General features: G+C 42.2%; 1 protein-coding gene and 1 long non-coding RNA gene across 12 annotated transcripts in view; one reads left to right on the forward strand and one right to left on the reverse strand.

Annotated features, from left to right (window-relative positions):
* LOC129058901 (uncharacterized) overlaps window positions 1-1,583 on the reverse strand; it is a 31,723-nt gene extending 30,140 nt beyond the window's left edge. For 3 of the 6 annotated variants that reach the window (XR_008524331.2, XR_008524329.2, XR_008524330.2), the window contains exons 1-2: window positions 1,326-1,564; window positions 873-1,000 (exon numbers count right to left, since the gene is read on the reverse strand). This is a non-coding gene — a long non-coding RNA (uncharacterized LOC129058901). Of the gene's footprint in view, window positions 1-872; window positions 1,054-1,325 lie in introns of all 6 variants that reach the window. The other 3 variants (XR_008524334.2, XR_008524335.2, XR_008524332.2) reach the window with 3 other exon arrangements.
* The window catches only part of EVC2 (EvC ciliary complex subunit 2), a 155,862-nt gene that overhangs the window by 59,257 nt on the left and 75,692 nt on the right, over window positions 1-20,913 (forward strand). For all 6 annotated transcript variants that reach the window (XM_024246309.3, XM_024246308.3, XM_054553703.2 and 3 more), the window contains one exon: window positions 15,414-15,738. In XM_024246309.3, the coding sequence (XP_024102077.3) occupies window positions 15,414-15,738 (325 nt within the window). The remainder of the gene's footprint in view (window positions 1-15,413; window positions 15,739-20,913) is intronic.

The following is a 20,913-nucleotide window of genomic DNA, read 5'->3' on the forward strand; positions in this document are numbered from 1 at the left end:
TGGCAGCTTCCACCCCACCCGTGACACTCAGCATGTTTCTCACTCTGTCCCCAACTGCTCATTCTGCTTAGTTATGGCCATAGGGGCCCGACTCAACAACAGAGTGGTCTCCTTCAGCGGCCTGGAAGGATGTCCTTACACCCCTGGACGTGGATTAACCATGCGTGGATTAAATAACCGCATGCCCAGGCCAAGCCTGTGTTCCATAGGATTCTCCTCACTCCAGGCACAGTGTGCAATTCAGAAACATCAGCAAAACTCCAGCCACCCCCGCAGTGATGCCCCTGGGCTCCTGGCCTGCGCTGCCATTGCCCACCAAGGATTGGAGGAAACCCTCAGAAATGCAAGGAAAGGGCAGGTGGGCAGAGTCGCCTTAGGGAACGGAGAAGCTGACTGCTAGGTTGAAACCTCAAGGATGTAAATGCAAGGGAGAGGCGTCTCCAGTGAGAGGTCCCCTCTGGCACTGTGGATTCCAGAACCCAGAGAAATTCATGTGTGCCCTCTTTCTTCTCTAAAAGAGGAGCTTCTGAGAGACCTCTCAAAAACTGCCATCTCTGCCGCGGGGCCTTCCCTGGGCTCCAGGGCTGACTCCAGGCCCCCTCTTCTCCCTATAGGATATATAGGCTGTTTTCAACCTCTTTTTTTTTTTTTTTTTTTTTGAGACGGAGTCTCACTCTGTCACCCAGGCTGGAGTGCAGTGGCATAATCTCGGCTCACTGCAACCTCCGCCTCCTAGGTTCAAGTGATTCTCCTGCCTCAGCCTCCTGAGTAGCTGGGATTACAGGCGCCTGCCACCATGACCAGCTAATTTTTGTATTTTTAGTAGAGGCGGGGTTTCACCATGTTGGCCAGGCTGGTCTCGAACTCCTTACCTCAGGTGATCCGCCTGCCTCGGCCTCCCAAAGTGCTGGGATTACAGGCATGAACCACCATGCCTGGCTTGTTTTCAGCCTCTCGTTTCAAGTTCCCATTGCAGCTCCAGATTCTTGGCATCTCAGCGCTGAAGAGAGGGTGGGCCTCGTTTGTAACAGGCATCCATTAAGGAGTCCAGCTCTACTTTTTGTTTACATAATAGATTATTTTTTAGAACAGTTTTACATTTATAGAAACATTGAGACAAGAATACGGAGAGAGTTCCCATATCTCCCAGACCCAGTTTCCCCTAGTACTCATGTCTTATATTAGCATGCTACATTTGTTACAGTGAATGATCCAATATTGATACATTATTATTAGCTAAAGTTCATAGTCTGTTCAGATTTCCCTAGTTTTTACCAAATGCCCCTTTTCTGTCCAGAGGAAAAGACTTTTTACCATGGCCTTACCTTTCTTAGGGGAAAGAGCATTGTCCCAGCTCATGAGTTAAGAGCTAACCTGAAGATAAAGCAGTTTACACCTTCCCAGGAAAACAGAATCTTAGAATCTGGATACTGCAAAGGATCTTAGTGGTCATCTGGCCCAAATTCTTGGCTGGAGCAGGAATAGTCTCTGGTATGCCTAATAGATGGCCAACCCATTTCTACTTGGATGTTGTCATGGATGGAGAGGGACTGCAGTCCCTTCAGGGTTGCTGTCATGGGTGGAATTGTGCCCCTCACAAAGCTATGTTGAAGTCATAACTCCTCGGACAATGAGTGTAACCTTATTTGGAAGTATAATCTTTGCAGTTGTAACCTCACTAAGGTGAGGCTATTAGGGTGGGCCTTGATCCAACATGACTGGTATATTCATAAGAAGAGGGAAATCTGGACATAGACACAGGAGGGACCCCATGTGAAGAGAGGCACACACTGAAATGATGCAGGGTTGCTGGCAACACCGAGCTGGCATGGAACGGATCCTCCCTCACAGCCTGCAGGAGGAACCATCCCTGCCAACACCTTGAGTTTGGACTGTTGGCCTCCAGAACTGTGAGGGAATAAATGTTGTTCTAAGCCATCCAGCTGATGGTACTTGGCTACATAGGAAAGTGCCCTAGGAAACAAATACATCTCCCTAAGCCACACCTTCTGAACCAGAACCTGAGAGCAGGCCTGGGGAGCTCCATTTTATATCTTCAAATCCTTCTGGTCATTCTGATGCTTAATAGTTTGAGAACTTCTGCAGGACAGCAGAGTACTCCAATGATGCATCCTCTAGTTGGTTCTGAGTTGAGTCACAAGCATCCTCGTCTAAGGCTGCAGACCCTCCCTGCCATCTCCCTCACCTTGGGGTTTTTATCCACCAGCAGCTCCAAGCCCTTGCCGGCTGGAGGATGCTCCTGAGGACCTTAACTTCCCGGCACAACTGCCTACTGTTTGCATGAGCCGACACCTTTGTCTCGGCCTTCTGGTCTCTGAGCTGTGAGGTGACATTTCTGTTGGTTGAAGCCACCCACTTTGTGGTACTTTGTTACAGCAGCCACAGGAAACACATGCAGTTCTTCATCTCAGTGCTGGGCAGCTGACAGTCCCTGGAGGATGCGTCTGTCCTTAACCGGAAATCCATTTATACAGTGTCACATGTGGTAAACATGGTGTTTACTACAAACAACCGGCTGAATTGCGGTGCCATCCTGACGCAGCCTCTCCTCACCTCCACACTGGTCCCTGCATCGGACTTCTCCCCTTTCCGTCCTGGAGCTCTCCACGTCTTACCATCTCATCACCAGCACCTGAGTCCTAGCCATTGCTATTTCTTTCTTGGCCTCTGCCAGCAACTTCACATCCATCCCTGACCATCCAGTCCATTCACACACCAGCCAGAGGCATCTTTTCAGTGAACCCGGTTGGGTCACATGTGCTGAAAAGCCTTCGCCAGCTTCCCCGTTCCCTGGTAAAACCCAAATCCCCACCATGGCCTGCAAGGCTCCATGTCAGATGCCTAAGGCTGTTTAGCCTGGATTGGTGACATTTTTTGTTCACCTGATCATAATCATCAGATATCTGCAAGATTGTCATGGATAAGACAGTGGAACCTGGGACAATGATGGAAATTTTAGGGAGACAAATGTCAGCTAATTATGAAGAAGGCCTTTCTACTTCTCTAAGCTCCATTATAAGGGAAGTTAGCCTGGAAGGGCAGCTAGCTCCCCATTGTGGTGGGTGCACATAGTAGAGGCTGGGGACTGCCTGGCAGAGTAGATGTTGAGAAAACCCAGGTATTGGTTGGAAAGGTGAGTTAGCTGACATCCAAGGTTTATTCCATTTCTAAAGCCAGCTTTACATTTTCCATCCTACATTTCTTTCCTATGATCGTCATCTAACCTTCAGGTAGAGCACAATTTGCCTTTCCAAATAAGGGTTTCAAATGTTATCTCTCTACCTACCTACCTATCAGTCATTCATTCATCCACTCATCCATCCATCCATCTACCTGCCCACCCATTCACTTGTTCTTCCACCTACCCATGTGTCCATGCACCTACTCATTCACCCATCCATCATCCATTTACTCATCTGTCCTTCCACCCATCCATCCATCCACCCATCTTTTTCACCCACCTATTCTATCATTCATCTATTCATCCATCCATCCTTCTATCTACTCGTTCACCCATCCATCATCCATTTACTCATCTGTCCTTCCACCCATCCATCCATCCACCCATCTTTTTCACCCACCTATTCTTTCATTCATCTATTCATCCATCCATCCTTCTATCTACTCATCCACCCATCTGCCTATCTATCAATTTGCCCATTCACCCACCTGTCCACCTATCATCCATCCATCTATATATCCATCCACCCACCCATCTATCTATCATCCATACTTCCTCTACCCATCCAATCTTCCATCCACCCAGCCAGCCATCTATCGACCCATTTGTTCACCTACCCATGCATTCCTCCATTCATTCATCCATCATCCATCCATCCATTCATCCATCTATCCCTCCATCTATCCATTCATCCATCCTTCCATCTAGCCATTCACCCATCTGTCTATCTGTCCATTCACCCATGCAGCCATCCACCCATCCATCCACATGTTTACCATGTTTCCCCTGCATCTTCTTTTCTCTGCCATAAAGAATGATATCAAGAAAGACATGACAGACATAACAACAGCAACAACAATGAGAAGTCACATTTTCCAGCATCTGTTCTGTGCCAGAGACTGGGCTAAGTGCTTCGTGTGTGCCGTTTTGAGACAGTAGGACAGATGGTACAGCAAGGACTCTGGAGAAACATGTCATGGGTTAAAATCTCAGTTCTGTCATTTAATAGTTATATGACTTTGAAAAAGGTACTTTAATTTTTCTATGCCTCAGTTTCTTTACCTGTAAGAGAGATGTTAATCACCTACCTTATAAGATTTTTTTGTGATGATTAAATGGCTATATATATATATATATATATATACATATACATATATAGCAATTAAAACAAAGCCTGATCATAAGAGGCACTATTACTTATCCTCTCAGTGACTTTCGTTTGACGTAGGTGATAATATTCTCACATAGCCAACAGGGAAACTAGGCTCAGAGATACGAATAACCCACCTGAGCTCATGCGGTTCCTGAGGGGTAAAGCTGAAATTAGAAGCTAAGTTAATGTGACATCTAAGCCCATGCTTCCAAACATAATGAAATATCACCCAGGAAAAGTTGATTAGGATATGTGTGAACGAGAGTTAGGAGGGAAGCGCAGGAAGGACAGGGAGGATTTGAGGCAGAGAGAGGTAGTCCTACTTCCCCTTTTTGCCTCTTCCAGGGCTGACCCTTCTGTCACAGTCTGGCCAGTGGGTGGAGTAGGGAGTGGGCAGTGATATGGAAATCCCAGGAGGGAAGAGTTAGTGGCATCTGTCTGCATCTTTGCCCGCTTTAAGGAGTAGCTTGAGGCCTGGAGAGGGAAGGCCCAATCCCACTTCTAAACATAGAAATCTTTAAGAGGAAAATTGTCAGCGAGGAAAGATGCAAACTGCTTACCTCTTGTACCTTGTAGTCTAGATTTTACCCAACTAGAAATTTAATGGTTTGTCATAAGTCTTATTGGTGTTTTGCTCATGTAGGTGACTATTTTTACTCTCATTTAACCTCTCATTACAATTTGGACAGCAAATATACTCAGGAGGTATTTTTCTCCCCAAATTTCCATTGTCCATGCCTGCAAATGGATAGTTTATAAACATGATTGATGGTCCCAGAGAGGAATCTTGCAGTATTATCTGTCCATTGGAATTACCTTCTGATGAGGAAAATTTCAGTTTCACTCATATTGAATTGGTTTTGGGGGTCTATTGTGCTTATACCTGCTACCTTGAAGATGCCAGATTTATATTGTAAAAAATGGCCATGGTGATTTCATTTTCCTTCTGAATTAATTATCCACCATGTTGATTAATGAGTCCTCCTTCACTTTCTGGACAACATTTGCTGCATGTGTATCAAATTCTCTCCTAATTTTGTTCTGACACCTTGCTTGCCATTTGATGAGAACTTGGTTAATTTTTATGTGAAATAAGAAGAAAGAAAGAAGAATTAATGTCATCTTCTCTCCTTTTTTTATCATTAGTAGCTAATCAAAGTATTAATCAGTTTTTGGATAATTTAAGCGGTACTGGTTCCCTTGAAAGATGTTATCATTGGCAAGTTTTAATAGCTTACATAAGTGCTTCCTGTGTGCTGGATGTGGTTCTAAACTCCAGTCACTTCCAAGAGGAATATCACTTGTACAGTTTGTATATGTAGCAAAACTGGCCAGAGAAAATATGTTCATCTTTGAAGCACAGTGGCAAGATGACATTTTTGTGACCTCAAAAAACGAATGTTCCTGGGAAAGCAGTGGGTGAATCCTGCTAACTTTGCCTAGCTGTTGAGGTAGTAAAGATGCCTGAGACTCAGAGCCCAGCATGTGTAACCCAAAATGTCTCTGTCCACCTCATGGGATCGTTAGGGACTTTTAGGGGAATGGAAAAATATGTGTATTTCATTGTTGTCTGAATAATTAAAAATGGCAAAATGCCATAGGGGGCAGTGAAAATTTAACTCTTCACCAGTGGACCTGATCCTGTATGGAAATGAAGAATTCTTAATATTTGTTTTCCTCTCTTGCAGCCCTTTGGGAAATTAATGGATGAGAGTTGGCTTCATTAGTGGCATGGTATTTTAATCGACTTAGAGGGACATTTTCTTGTCTTTGTGGCTTTGGAACACCCTGACAGTTTTTATCATCATCCCTTCTGACAGATTATCCATAGTGATTAACATTAAAACTGTTACAATAAAGAGTGCCTCTGGGACTGTCTTCCCAGGCAACTGGGAAGGTGAGCTGTGGGCACCGACTCTATTCTGCAGCCAATCTTCTGTGAGAGGGAAGAACCAAGAATGAGGAAACTATTACTATTTAGAACCAACAAAATGCCAGACTGTGCTGTGTGCCTTCTGTTTCTTCTCTTCTTTAACTCTGAACAACAACCTATGAGGGTGGTCCTCATTGTGCTGGTGTGGAAACTAAGTTCTTTACCCAGGCCCTTTAGCTAGCAGGTGCTTTCACAGCAAACCACCGGTAAAGCACCTGGTACAGCACCTGCCATTTTCCCAACACAAGCAGCCACAACATTTGTTTGTGTAACTTAATGAATTAATGAATGATGGATGGAGTGGTCAAGTAAGGTGTATTAGTTTCCTATTCAGCTGTAACAAATTACCACAAACTCTGTGGCTTACCACAATATGAATGTATTATCTTAGAGTTCTGGAGGTCAAACTCCGATACAGGTCTGACCAGGTAAAAATCAAGGTGTCAGTTCTAGATAGATCAGTGGGGTGGTTATCATTTACAATAATCTATTGCATGTTTCAGAATAGCTAGAAGGGAAGAATTCTAATATTTCTAGCATAAAGAAAAGACAAATATTTAAGGTGATGGCTATCCCAATTAACCTGATTAAATCTTTGCACATTAAATGAATGTATTAAATTATCACATGGGCCCAGAAAATGTATACATCTGTTACTTGTCAATTAAAAAAAAAAGATGTCAGCTCTAGGGGACGTTCCCTTCCTGGCCTTTTCCGGCTTCTTGAGGCTGCCTACATTCACTGACTTGGGACCCCTTCTTCTATCTCCAAAGCTGACGTCATCACTCCTATGTTGGCTTCCTTCGCCCCATGGCATTCTCCAACTCTGACCCCTCTTCTGCCTGTTTTCCTATTTTAAAAGGCCTTGTTCTTGATCTCAATCTTAAGGTCAGCTGATGAGTAGCCTTAATTCCCCTTTGCCATGAAGCCTAACGTGTTTGCAGTTCTGGGGATTAGGCTGTGAATGTCTTTGGGGGGGCACTGTCCTCCCTGCCACATAAGGCTTCATTTAAGGTGTGAAATCCATTCTGTCTGTCTCAGAGTAGAGAAGGGATTTTGTTTTCTGAGCTTGTACAACATTGATTGTTTAGTTCATTTGACATTTAGCCATACACACACTGCCTTGAGGCAGCTCTTGTGTTTCTTTCTTGCTTTGTAACCTGCAAAGCACGCGTTGCATAGACACATGTTCAATAAGCACTTTTTGAGAAACTGAAAGAAGCAAATGAATGAGCTGTTGTTTAAAACTAGGCTAAGTTGTGTCTTAAGGGGACGGAAGCTATTTTAATCTAAGATGGTAAAATTCGAGCATCAAAAAGAATAAAGACTGCAGTTGATCAAAACCTACCAAATATATAAAAATCTTCAATTTCATAGTGACACTATGCAGAGGCGGGGGGCTTCCTAGGTTCAGCTAAACATTTGGACTCACAAGACTCTTACAGGGCACACGTGGCCTCATTTACCCAGAAGGCTTGAGGGGCTGCAACACCGCTTGCTGTGAGGACAGCATTATTCCCCTGTGGGTATCCTTGCCACAGGTCACACAACAGCCTACACAACTGTTTGGGGGGCATTTTCCTCCCAGGTGACACAGGTCAGGTGCAGGGAAATGCAAACCACATCAAGCAGGTGCAGGAGTCTTTCTGGCTTAAAATATTCCTACCCGAAAGGTGGCAATATCTCCTGTAACAAGTCACAGACATAGCTTCCAAGGTTCCCGCAAGAGAGATGCCCAGTTCCAAGAGTCATCTTCCTCAGGGAGATACAAAGTATGGCATCCCTGTTAGGTATTTAGTTTATTTACCAGTCTTCTTATCCATGTGTAATTTACCAATCTGGCATTATTTTTACCATAAGCCATGTTGCCTGGTAACCTATTTGATGTTTGTCTTCTTAGTAGGTTTCTGAGTAAGAGTTAACTAAAGCTCAGATTCTCAGGAAGCTGAGAAAAGTTTTATAAACCTTTGCCCTCATGCTAAAACATAACAAGACACGCTGATAAACAAACCCAAACTCATTATTCACCATTGAAGGTTGCTATGACACCAACCCTTTAATCAGAAAACTGATAAGATACAAGAGAAATAATTATACATCTCTATGAACTTTATGTCAGAGTAACAGAATTGTTGATGAAAGTTATTTTTGAAGAATTTCAGCTTTAAAAATGCGGAAGAAATGATGGAATTAGACAATGTGCATTTTTAAACCCCTAAGGAAATCATGGATCTAGGTAACAATTAGAAATTTACAGGAAAAAAAAAAAACCATTAAAAAGTGGATAAGGGACATGAATAGACACTTTTCATAAGAAGACATACATGTAGCCAACAAACATGAAAAAAAGCTCAATATCACTGATCATTAGGGAAATGCAAATCAAAACCGCAATGAGATACCACCTCACACAGGTCAGAATGGCTATTACTAAAAAGTCAAAAAATAAGCCGGGTGCAGTGGCTCATGCCTGTAATCCCAGCACCTTGGGAGACCAAGGGAGGTGGATCACTTGAGGTCAGGAGTTCAAGACCAGCCTGACCAACATGATGAAACCCAGTCTCTACTAAAAATACAAAATTAGCTAGACATGGTGGCACACACCTGTAATCCCAGCTACTCAGGAGGCTGAGGCTCAGGAGAATCACTTGAACCCGGGAGGTGGAGGTTGCATGAGCCAAGATCACGCCATTGCACTCCAGCCTGGGCAACAAGAGCGAGACTCTGTCTGAAAAAATAAAAAATAAACAGGTGTTGGTGAGGTTGTGGAGAAAAAAGAATGCTTATACACTGTTGATGGGACTGTAAACTAGTTTAACCATTGTGGAAAACAGTGCAGCAATTTCTCAAAGACCTAAAAACAGAACTACCATTCAACCCAGCAATCCCATTACTGAGTATATACCCAAAAGACTATAAATCATTCTGTCATAAAGACACATACACATGTATATTTATTGCAGCACTATTCACAATAGCAAAGACATGGAATCCACCTAAATGCCCATCAATGGTAGACTGGATAAAGCAAATGTGGTACATATACACCATGGAATACTATGCAGCCATTAAAAAAGAGTGAGATCATGTCCTTTACAGGAACTTGGATGGAGCTGAAGGCTGTTATCCTTAGCAAACTAACTCAGTAACAGAAAACCAAACACCGCATATTCTCGCTTATAAGTGGGAGCTAAATGATGAGAACACATGTACACATGGAGGGGAACAACAGACATTAGGGCCTATCAGAGGGTGGAGAGTGGGAGGAAGGAGAGGATCAGGAAAAATAACTCATGGGTATTAGTCTTAATACCTGCTTGACAAAATAATATGTACAACAAACCCCCATGATACAAGTTTACCTGTATAAGAAAACCTACACATATACCCCTGAACTTAAAAGTTAAGAAAAAAAAAAGAAGTGGATGTTAAAATCATTAGATGCATGGTTGATGGGAAATATTATAATGCAGGGATCATGTTGGCACCACTTGAACCTATGGATTCACCCTAGCCTTACCCGATAGTATGGACGTAAAGGAAGCACACAGTATGAATATAGTATCACTATAGGGGAATCCTCAAAAACTAAAAATAGAACTAACATATGATCCAGCCATTCTACTACTAGGTATATGTCCAAAAGAAAGGAAATCAATATATCAAAGAGATATCTGCGTTCTCATGTTTATCACAGCACTATTTACAATAGGCAAAATGTGAAATTAACCTAAGTGCCCATCAACAGATGAATAAAGAAAATATGGTATAAATACACAATGGAATGTTTTTCAACCATAAAAAAGAACAAATTCCTATTATTTGAAGCAACATGGATGGACCTAGAGGTCATTATGTCAGGTGAAATAAGCCAGTCATAGAAAGACAAATATCACATGTTCTCACTCATATGTGAGAACTAAAAAAGTGGACCTTGTGAAGATACAGAATAGAACAGTGGTTACTGGAGCCCAGGTATGGAAAGGGGTAGGTTTAGACGAAGGAAAAGAAAAATATAAATAAAAGATATTTATTACCACTGAACTGCACACTTAAAGAAAAGATGGTGGCCAGACGCGGTGGCTCACACCTGTAATCCCAGCACTTTGAGAGGCTGAGGCGGGCAGATCATGAGGTCAAGAGATTGAGACCATCCTGGCCAACATGGTGAAACCCCGTCTCTACTAAAAATGCAAAAATTAGCTGGGCATGGTGGCGGGCGCCTGTAGTCCCAGCTACTCGGGAGGCTGAGGCAGGAGAATCACTTGAATCTGGGACGCGGAGGTTGCAGTGAGCCGAGATCGCACCACTGCACTCTAGCCTGGCAACAGAGTGAAACTCCATCTAAAAAAATAAATAATTGATTGCCATTCTAACTGGTGTGAGATGGTATCTCATTGTGGTTTTGATTTGCATTTCTCTGATGGCCAGTGATGATGAGCATTTTTTCATGTGTCTTTTGGCTACATAAATGTCTTCTTTTGAGACGTGTCTGTTCATATCCTTTGCCCACTTTTTGATGGGGTTGTTTGTTTTTTTCTTGTAAATTTGTTTGAGTTCATTGTAGATTCTGGATATCATCCCTTTGTCAGATGAGTAGGTTGCGAAAACTTTCTCCCATTTTGTAGGTTGCCTGTTCACTCTGATGGTAGTTTCTTTTGCTGTGCAGAAGCTCTTTAGTTTAATTAGATCCCATTTGTTAATTTTGGCTTTTGTTGCCATTGCTTTTGGTGTTTTAGACATGAAGTCCTTGCCCATGCCTATGTCCTGAACGGTAATGCCTAGGTTTTCTTCTAGGGTTTTTATGGTTTTAGGTCTAACGTTTAAGTCTTTAATCCAGCTTGAATTAATTTTTGTATAAGGTGTAAGGAAAGGATCCAGTTTCAGTTTTCTACATATGGCTAGCCGGTTTTCCCAGCACCATTTATTAAATAGGGAATCCTTTCCCCATTGCTTGTTTTTCTCAGGTTTGTCAAAGAAACAACAGGTGCTGGAGAGGATGTGGAGAAATAGGAACACTTTTACACTGTTGGTGGGACTGTAAACTAGTTCAACCATTGTGGAAGTCAGTGTGGCGATTCCTCAGGGATCTAGAACTGGAAATACCATTTGACCCAGCCATCCGATTACTGGGTATATACCCAAAGGACTATAAATCATGCTGCTATAAAGACACATGCACACGTATGTTTATTGCAGCACTATTCACAACGGCAAAGACTTGGAACCAACCCAAATGTCCAACAATGATAGACTGGATTAAGAAAATGTGGCACATATACACCATGGAATACTATGCAGCCATAAAAAATGATGAGTTCATGTCCTTTGTAGGGACATGGATGAAAGTGGAAATCATCATTCTCAGTAAACTATATCGCAAGGACAAAAAACCAAACACCACATGTTCTCACTCATAGATGGGAATTGAACAATGAGAACACATGGACACAGGAAGGGGAACATCACACTCTGGGGACTGTTGTGGGGTGGGGGGAGGGGGGAGGGATAGCATTAGGAGATATACCTAATGCTAAATGGCGAGTTAATGGGTGCAGCACACCAGCATGGCACATGTATACATATGTAACTAACCTGCACATTGTGCACATGTACCCTAAAACTTAAAGTATAATAATAATAATAAAAATAAAAAAATAAAAGATGGTAAATTATATATGTATATTTTGTCTCAATTTTTAAAGGTCACTCGAAAAAAGAAGGAAAACAAATTGAATGAAGATCTTAGATCTGTTAGTTTACAGGAAATACAGAGGATAGAGGGAGGTACGGTGACATCCATGGAAGCAACTGGCCAAATCCAGAACATGGGACATTCTTCAGGATGGTGGCCTGACTTCCCTAACACATCAATGCTGTAGAAGGAAAGATGGAAGGCCAGAATGTTCTAGAATAAAGGAAACTTAACTGGCATTATGGGATTTTGTTTGTTTCTTGAATTAAATGTTCAATTGTAAAAAGACATTTTGAGACACTTGAGGTAGTCTGAATAATGACAGGTAACTAGACATTTCTAATTATTTGGATTGTTTTAATTTTTTTTATTTTGAGACAGTCTCGCCCTGTTGCCCAGGCTGGAGTGCCGTGGTGCAATCTTGGCCCACTGCAACCTCCGCCTCGGCCACCCGAGTAGCTGGGGTTACAGGCGCCTGCCACCACACCTGGCTAATTTTTATAGTTTTAGTGGAGATGGCATTTCACCATGTTGGCCAGGCTGGTCTCAAACTCCTGGCCTCAAGTGATCCACCCACCTTGGCCTCCCAAAGTGCTAGGATTACAGGTGTGAGCCACTGCACCCAGCCTGTTTTAAATATTTTATATATAATAATGACAGTGTAGGTAGTCACACTCTACCTCTGCCCTCTTAGGGGCCCCAGCTGGGCCCGAGAATTAAATTGACATGAGATAGATTAACAGGAAAACAACATGCAAATTTAATATAAGTTTGACATGACACTGGAGCCCACGTGAGGAAATGAAGACCCAAAGACGCAGTTAGAGGTGAATGGTAATATGCTGAGTTGGACAAAGAACAGCACGTTGTGAAAAAGACAACGAAATTACGTGGTGAGGCTAAAGAAGGATAAGAATTATTTTAACCAGGTCTATTTTTATAGAATTATCTTGGTCTCAACTTTTCATGCTTGATGATAAGAATGTTGCTTTCCTTCCAATATAGGGATGGCATCCTTCACATGGGAATTTAATCCCTCTGCTTTTAAGAAACAGGTTGAAGCTCAGAGTGATCTGATACTTGCTAGTTTGTTTGTCTTTTGAGGTGTCTTTAACTGAAAATAGTTAAATGTGGTGTATGCCAGAACACCACATTTTGGGGTAGTATATTTTACTACCCTTTAGCAACAAGGTTAGGTAAAGTAGATATGCATGTACATATTCATGTAGACAAGTTAGTCATTAGATAGACATACACACATCTGTCTGTCTGTTGATCGGTCTGTCTACGTATAACTCCTTGACAGTTAAAGATGCTCAGTGAGGTGTTTATGAGTAAAATGACAGATCTGATATTTGCTTTAAATTGCTCAAACATTAAAGGCAGTAGAGAAAATAAGATTGGTCAATATTGACGAGTTTTGAACCTGGTTAATGTGGAAGTCATATACTTAAGCCCTTGCAAGTTTTATAATAGTTTTCTTAAAATCTTTGTATTTTTACAATCATACACCAAATCAAATTATCAAAGATGTTTGACATGGTGGAGGGTGGGGCTAAGTGTGAGGATCCTATGTATGGCTGGGGGTCTCTTCTGGAAAGCAGTTTGTCTGGATGTGCCAGGAGACTTATGGATGTCGTTGACATCTGACCCAGCAGTTCCTCTCGTGGGAATCTGTACTGAGGAAATTATTGTGAATATCAAGAGCTCCGTAAAAAGTGATTTACTTCAGGATTATTTTAGATTTTGAAATTTGCAAGTAATCCAAATGTGCAACAAATGAAGAATGGTCATTGAATGGTGGTGTATCACTTGATAAAATATTTTGCAACCCTTATAAAGAAGCATTTAGTTTTCAAATACCACTGGAAGATACCTATAACCATGTTAATTGGGGAAAAAAGGATAAAATTGTACTTGCATGCATCTGTGTAAATAGTGGACATTTATGAAAAAATATGCATAGAAAAAAAGGCTGGAAGAAAATATGACAAAATGTCTTCATTAGTTCTAATTGAATGGTGGCCTTCTACTATAAAGACACGCAGCACTATTTACAATAGCAAGGACTTGGAACCAACCCAAATGCCCATCAATGATAGACTGGATGAAGAAAATGTGGCATATGTACACTATGGAATACTATGCAGCCATAAAAAATAATGAGTTCGTATGCTTTGCAGGGACATGGATGAAGCTGGAAACTCTTATCCTCAGCAAACTAACACAGGAACAGAAAACCAAACACTGCATGTTCTCACTCATAAGTGGGAGTTGAACAATGAGAACATATGGACACAAGGAGGGGAGCATCACACACCAGGGCCTGTCAGGGGGTGAGAGGCAAGGGGAGGAAGAGCATTAAGACAAATAGCTAATGCATGAGGGGCTTAAAACCTAGATATCGCATTGATAGGTACAGCAACCACCATGGCACATGTAAACCTGTGTAACAAACCTGCACGTTCAGCACATGTATCCCAGAACTTAAATACAAAAATAATAATAAAATAACTAAATGCCTTCATTAGTTCTGATTGAATGATGGATTCACAGTGAATGAATTCTTTTTCTATCAGTCTTTGTTTTCAGATGTATTTTTACCATGAACATAAATTAATTTTTTTTCTATGTAGCTTTTCTTAGCTTTATAGAGGTATGATTAACATATCATAAAATTCACACATTTTGAGAGTACTGTCTGATGTGTTACTGGAAGTATATACGGTTTTGCAACTACTGCCAGTCAAGTTTCAGAACACTGTGACTCTGAACTACCTCATACGTATTTTCAAGTAGACTTTATTTTTAGAGCAGTTTTAGATTTACAAAAAAATTGAGAAGATAATACAGATAATTCCCATATATCCTGCACCCAGGTTCCCCTATTATTAACATTTTCTGTTGGTATGTTACATTTGTTAAAATTAACAAATCAATGTTGATACAATGTGATCATGTATCAGTCGTTATCAAAGTCCATGCTTTATTCAGATTTTCGTAGTTTTTAATCTAATGTCCTTTTTTTTGCTCTGGGATTCCATCCAGGATATGATATTACATGTACTAGTCCTGTCCATAAATTAATTTTTAATGGGAAGAAAAGTAAAATAAACCCTATTTTTAAATCCTCCAAATATATTAGCTATCCATTTTTCCCTTGGTTTCCTTGTTATTGTTGACTTGTTACCTGTCAACAAAAACATGTCTCATATTGATTATATTCTTTTTTGTACATCACGTGGTACCTTACAAATTTACTAATGACCTTCAATAACTGGATGAAGCAGAAGTGAGCAGGGAAAGAAAGAAAAGGAATTGGAAGAAAGCCCTTGCCTACACATAATTTAAAACCTCAGAGCTTTGAAAGACCTTTGGTTTCTGTTGCAATTTCATGTAATGGAATTATTTTGATTTTTGTGTTTCCTAGGTTGGAGATTGCAACCCTGAATCGGGCAGATGCAGATCTGGAAGCTTGTCGAACACAAATCAGCAAGGATATCATTGCCCTTCTACTGAAAAATCTTACCAGCAGTGGCCACCTCTCACCCCAAGTAGAGAGAAAAATGAGTGCTGTTTTCAAAAAGCAGTTTCTTTTGCTGGAAAATGAAATACAAGAGGAGTACGATCGGAAGATGGTGGCATTGACAGCTGAATGTGACCTGGAAACAAGAAAGAAGATGGAAAACCAGTACCAGAGAGAGATGATGGCAATGGAGGAAGCAGAAGAGTTGCTGAAACGTGCTAGTGAGAGGGTAAGACAGGTCTGAAAGGAAGGCGTTCACTTCCCTTTCTCTCAGGGATTTGTCATGTATCCATCTACCCACTCATCTGTCCATTTGCCTCCTCCGTCCATCTACCCATCATCCATCCAACCATCCACCCATTCATCTATTCATCCTTCCATTCATTCATCCAACCATTCCCACCGTCCATCCATCATCATCTATCCATCCACCCATCTACCCATTCACCCACTCATCCATCCACCCACTCATCTAATCATCTGTGCACCTATCCATTCATCCACCCACTCATTCACCCATCTGTCCATCTACACATTCATCTATCTGTCTGTTCATCCACCTACTCATTTATCCATTCACCCTCCCATCCATGCCACCCATCACCCATCCAACCATTTACCCATCCACTCATTCCCCATCTAGCCATCTACCCATCCACTCATCCATTTACCCATTCACCCATGCTTCCATCCATCTACCCATCCACCTATCTGCCCATTATCACTCATCCACCCATCCATCTATCCAGAATTCATTTAGCAAAAATGTGTTGATTACTTACTGTCTCTCAGGCACTGGCCTAGGCGGTGAAGGTATAGGAAACAATGAGACATGATTCTTCCATTCAAGAAGTTCATCATCTTATAAAAAATCTTACAAAATCTTATAATCTTATAAAAAAATCTTACACATAAAAAATGAGACATTATTCCATCGTGTTATAATAGAGGTATGCTCACAATGCTGTAGAATTCATGGGTAGAGAAGAAAGGCTTCATTCATAGCAGAGCACGTCTGTAGACGCCATGGTTCACAGAAAGTTGTGATGTCAGAGTCCGTGTGTCCCCCCTCTGGACTATATAGCCTGTTAGGTTACAGTTCTTTCTAGCACAGGCTCTAGAGTCAGAAAAACCTGGACTCACAGTCTGGTACATTCCATCTCTGCTCCTGAAGACCTTCATTAGGCACTGCAAGTCTAATGGCAAGCCACCTCTCAGGGTGGGTGGGAGAAGCAATGTAGGAAAAGCAGCTGCCTGGTGCCCATGAGCTGCAGAAGGCTCTCAGCTCACAGTGCTCAGTTGGAGTTCTCATAGGTCAGCCTTCCCAGGGCTGACCTAGATTGCTCAGAAATCAGCTCTTGTTTTTCCAAAAGTTGTGTCAGTTGCTGCCTTGAAAGAACTAGAGTTTTTCCTGAATGTACCAAATCAAACCTGATTTCTGTTTTCCTCTGTGAAAGAGATGGCTTATTCAGTTCATGTGACCTGAGCCTGCATATATCCTGTTCTGAACATCTACTCCCCTAGGGAGGGCTTCCAACTGCTTAAGAACAAGCTTCTGAACTCAGCTTCCCTTCCGCAGACTGTGGCCATCTACGGATGCCCCTGGGAGTAAATAAGCAGCTCTCTTGTTAACAACTCATGACTCACAGATGGTCATCTGTGGTCAGACATGGGATGAGCAGTAAAGAAAAGGGGCGAGGTCCTCACTGTCCTGCCTGCACCTGCTCCCTTGCTCCTGGGGCCTCCCTTGCCTTCAGAACCATGTCATTTTAGGTTCTCCTGTCCTAGTTTCCTGTGGCTGACAAAATAAATCACCACAAATTTAGTGGCTTAAAACAACAGAAATTTATTCTGTTATATAATAGTTCTGGAGGCCAGATATCCAAAATCTAGCTGTCAGTAGGATCCTTCCATGTTTGGTTCAGCTTCTGGTGGCTTCGGCTATTCCTGGGGTTGTAGCTGTATCACTTAAATCTTTGTTCTGTCTTCCTGTGGCCTTTTCCCTGGTAACCCTCTCATCTCCTGTCTCTTATAAGGACATTTGTCATTGAATTTAGGTCCCACCTAAATAATCCATGGTGATCTCATAAGATCTTAAATTAAATTCATGTGGAAAGACCCTTATTCCAAATAAGGTCGTGAGGTTAGGATCTAGACATACCGTTTTTTGGGGGTGGAGGTATCACCATTCAGTCCACTGCAGCCTCCCTCGCTGACACTGCCCTCTAATGCCCTGTCTATGACTGTGCTGGTCAATATCACGCATCCTTGAGCTGGGCCCTTAGGAAGAATGTATTGAATGCATTGTTCGGTGATTCAGCCCCTAAATGATCCCATTATCTCTCTTTTGATTCTTTCCTAAATCTATTACAGTTTTTGTTGTTGTTGTTGTTTGAGTTGGAGTCTCACTCTGTCACCCAGATTGGAGTGCAGTGGTGCAGTCTTGGCTCACTGCAACCTCCGCCTCCTGGGCTCAAGTGATTCTCTTGCCTCAGCCTCCCGAGTAGCTGGGATTACAGGCGCCCGCCACCACGCCCAGCTAATTTTGATATTTTTAGTAGAGACAGGGTTTCGCCATGTTGGCCACACTGGTCTCGAACTCCTGACCTCAGGTGATCCACCCACCTTGGCCTACCAAAGTGCTGGGATTACAGGTATGAGCCACCACGCATGGCCAATTTTTTTTACCTTTAAAAATAATACATGCTCAACAAGGGAGGCTTGGACAGTACCTTAAGGCAGTGGTCAGCAAACAAGGACCCATGAGCCCAATCTTACCCAGCTTGTTTTTATGTGGCCCGCAAGTTGAGAATGTTTTTTACATTTTTAAAGAGTTTTAAAAATCAAATACACAAACAAAAATAAGAATACATAACAGAGACCTTAGGTGACAAACTCTAAAATATGGCCCCTTACAGAAAGGCTATCTGATTTCAGATCCAAAGGTGAAAAAGAAAAAGCTCTGAAAAAAAAAAAAAAAGGGAAGCCCATCCCACAACTCAATGGCAGAGGATCATTCATTCGGCCCATTGTTGAGTTCCTATTGTATACCTAACCCTGGAGATACAGGGATGGCTCAGGCAGCCTTCACACCTGCCCTCAGGTGCCAGCATACATTTTAGCCTTTTGCTTTATCCATTTATTTTTATAAAGTAAGGATTATACAGTTTGTATAGTTGTATATACTTATTGTTTTCACTTTACATCACAGTATACACATTTGCTGATTTTATTAAATACTCTTACAAAATACGATGTGTAACAAAAACAGCTCATTCTTCCTTAGCATGCACAGTGTGTCTGGCATTGTTCCAAGCACATCCCATTGACTGTCTCTTTAGCGTTCACAACTCAGTGAGGTAGGGACTGAGAGGATCTCACTTTGACAGGTGAGGAAACTGAGCTGGGGAAGGTTCACCTGCCCAAGGACAGTCAGCCTCATGTCCAGCAGCACGCCCCCAACCACTGCGCACACTGCCCCCTCCTGCAGTGGAGGTTACATCCCCCTGCTGTGCGCCCCATGTGAACCCGTCCTGTGGGGCACCTAGAATGTTTCTAGTGCCTTTGCTATCAAAAGACTGCCTGGGGCAATGCTTTTTTATGCGGAGAGCTGGAGGATAGGATGCTGGGTCCGTGTCCTACTCCCATCTGTCACGCCTTCTCCTCCTCGGGAGTCCCTCTCCTCCTCAGGGCTTCCTGACCCTGCCCTCTCCAGGACTTTTCTGCAACCTGTCTCCCACCCACACCACCTTGCCCGCCAGCGTGTATTGGGTGGGCACCATCACTCTAGATTTCCTAGATTACTCTGTTCAAAGACAAGCAGCCGCCTTATTTGAACCAATCTGTTTCCAGAAATAGTATCTGAGCTGCAGAATTTAATAGAACTAGTTTCCTTCCAGTCCATGCAAGTGATTCCATCTCACAAAACCACAGACTACTTTATAATTATCCATCATGTGTTATATTCATCTTTAAATAAAATACATAAAAATATTTTAGGTGTATTATTCCACCAAGAATTAGTTTTAAAAAAGAAAAGCAAAAGGAGCAGTATCAGCTTTCCTGAGTAACGTTTAGTACAGAACAGTCATCCCTCCCTCAATATGTAGGAAGCATTGGTTCCAGGACCCTCCCCACTGTCCCACCCCCACGGATACCAAAATCCACAAATTCTCAAGTCTCTGTTATAAAATGGTGTCATATTTGCATATAACCTACACAAATGCTCCTGTATACTTTAAATCATCTCTATTACTTGTAATACCTAATATGACATAAATGTTATATCGTTATAAATAGTTTATATAAATGCATAAAAATAGTTTAGGGGATGTTGTTTAGGGAATAACAACAAGAAAAAAATAGTCTGTATATGTTCAGTACACACAGAAATTTTTGACCTGCAGGTGGTTATATCTATGGATGCAGAACCCACAGATACAGAGAGCTGACTGTAATTAGTGTAGAGCTGAAATTTGTTCATACTATAATATTTAAATGCATATATAATGCCTTATAGTTTTGAAAGCATTTCTCCATTGAGAAGCCCTGGGGAGAGTATTGGGGGATATGGGCACAGAAGGCAGGTTGCTGGGGTTTATTTCCTCGCTCTTTTCCTCCAGTAGGCACGTTACCCAGTCACCCTGGGTCTCCTTTCCCCATCCTTAAGACAGGGATAATCATGATGCCTGAGATCTTAGAGGGCTGTTGTGAGAATAAGTAAGTTAATTCTCATATAGTACTTTAGCCATTGCTCGGCACTGAGTCAATCTTGGACAAGGGTTTACTATGATTCATGACTGAATGTAATTTTTAAAGATGCCTGTGGCATAGAACACAGAATGTGAACTCTTTCTACTTGAAGGTGGGCAAACCGAAGCCCAGAGGGGAAGTGACTGGCAACCCAGCTTCCTGCATCCAGTTCAGAGCTGGGTCCTTCCTCTGGGGTTCGTCTTCTATACCCAGGCTCTCCCCGCTGCTTTTCTGCCACTTAAAGAGGAGACCCAGCAGATGTCTTGCCCTGGGCTGCCTGAGGCTTTCTAACCCCTGTGTGAGTCTTTGTCCTCAGCACAAGAATTCTGACATTTTCACCATTTCTGATGGATTTGTTTTTATAAAACATTTTTACAATTTGCCTGTCTTGCTGAGTATGGGGAGTATGACAGCACAGTCATCACTTTTGAGCAGGATTTCACTTTGTGATGCTGTAGAGTCAACATGCACGGCAACTGCTCCAGCCAGCCTGATGCAGGCCTGTGCTTCTCACACTGGAACTTCTGTATCCTCCCTTAAGGTTTATGCCCGCTACTCCCTCCATGGGGCACTCCCTCCAGGGGACACTTGCTTTTCTAGGTGTTGGAAGCCATAGGATACATGTGCCTTATCTCCCTGAAGTCTTTTTTGT

Source organism: Pongo abelii, chromosome 3, assembly GCF_028885655.2.
Source record: "Pongo abelii isolate AG06213 chromosome 3, NHGRI_mPonAbe1-v2.0_pri, whole genome shotgun sequence".
Classification (NCBI taxonomy): Eukaryota; Metazoa; Chordata; class Mammalia; order Primates; family Hominidae; genus Pongo; species Pongo abelii.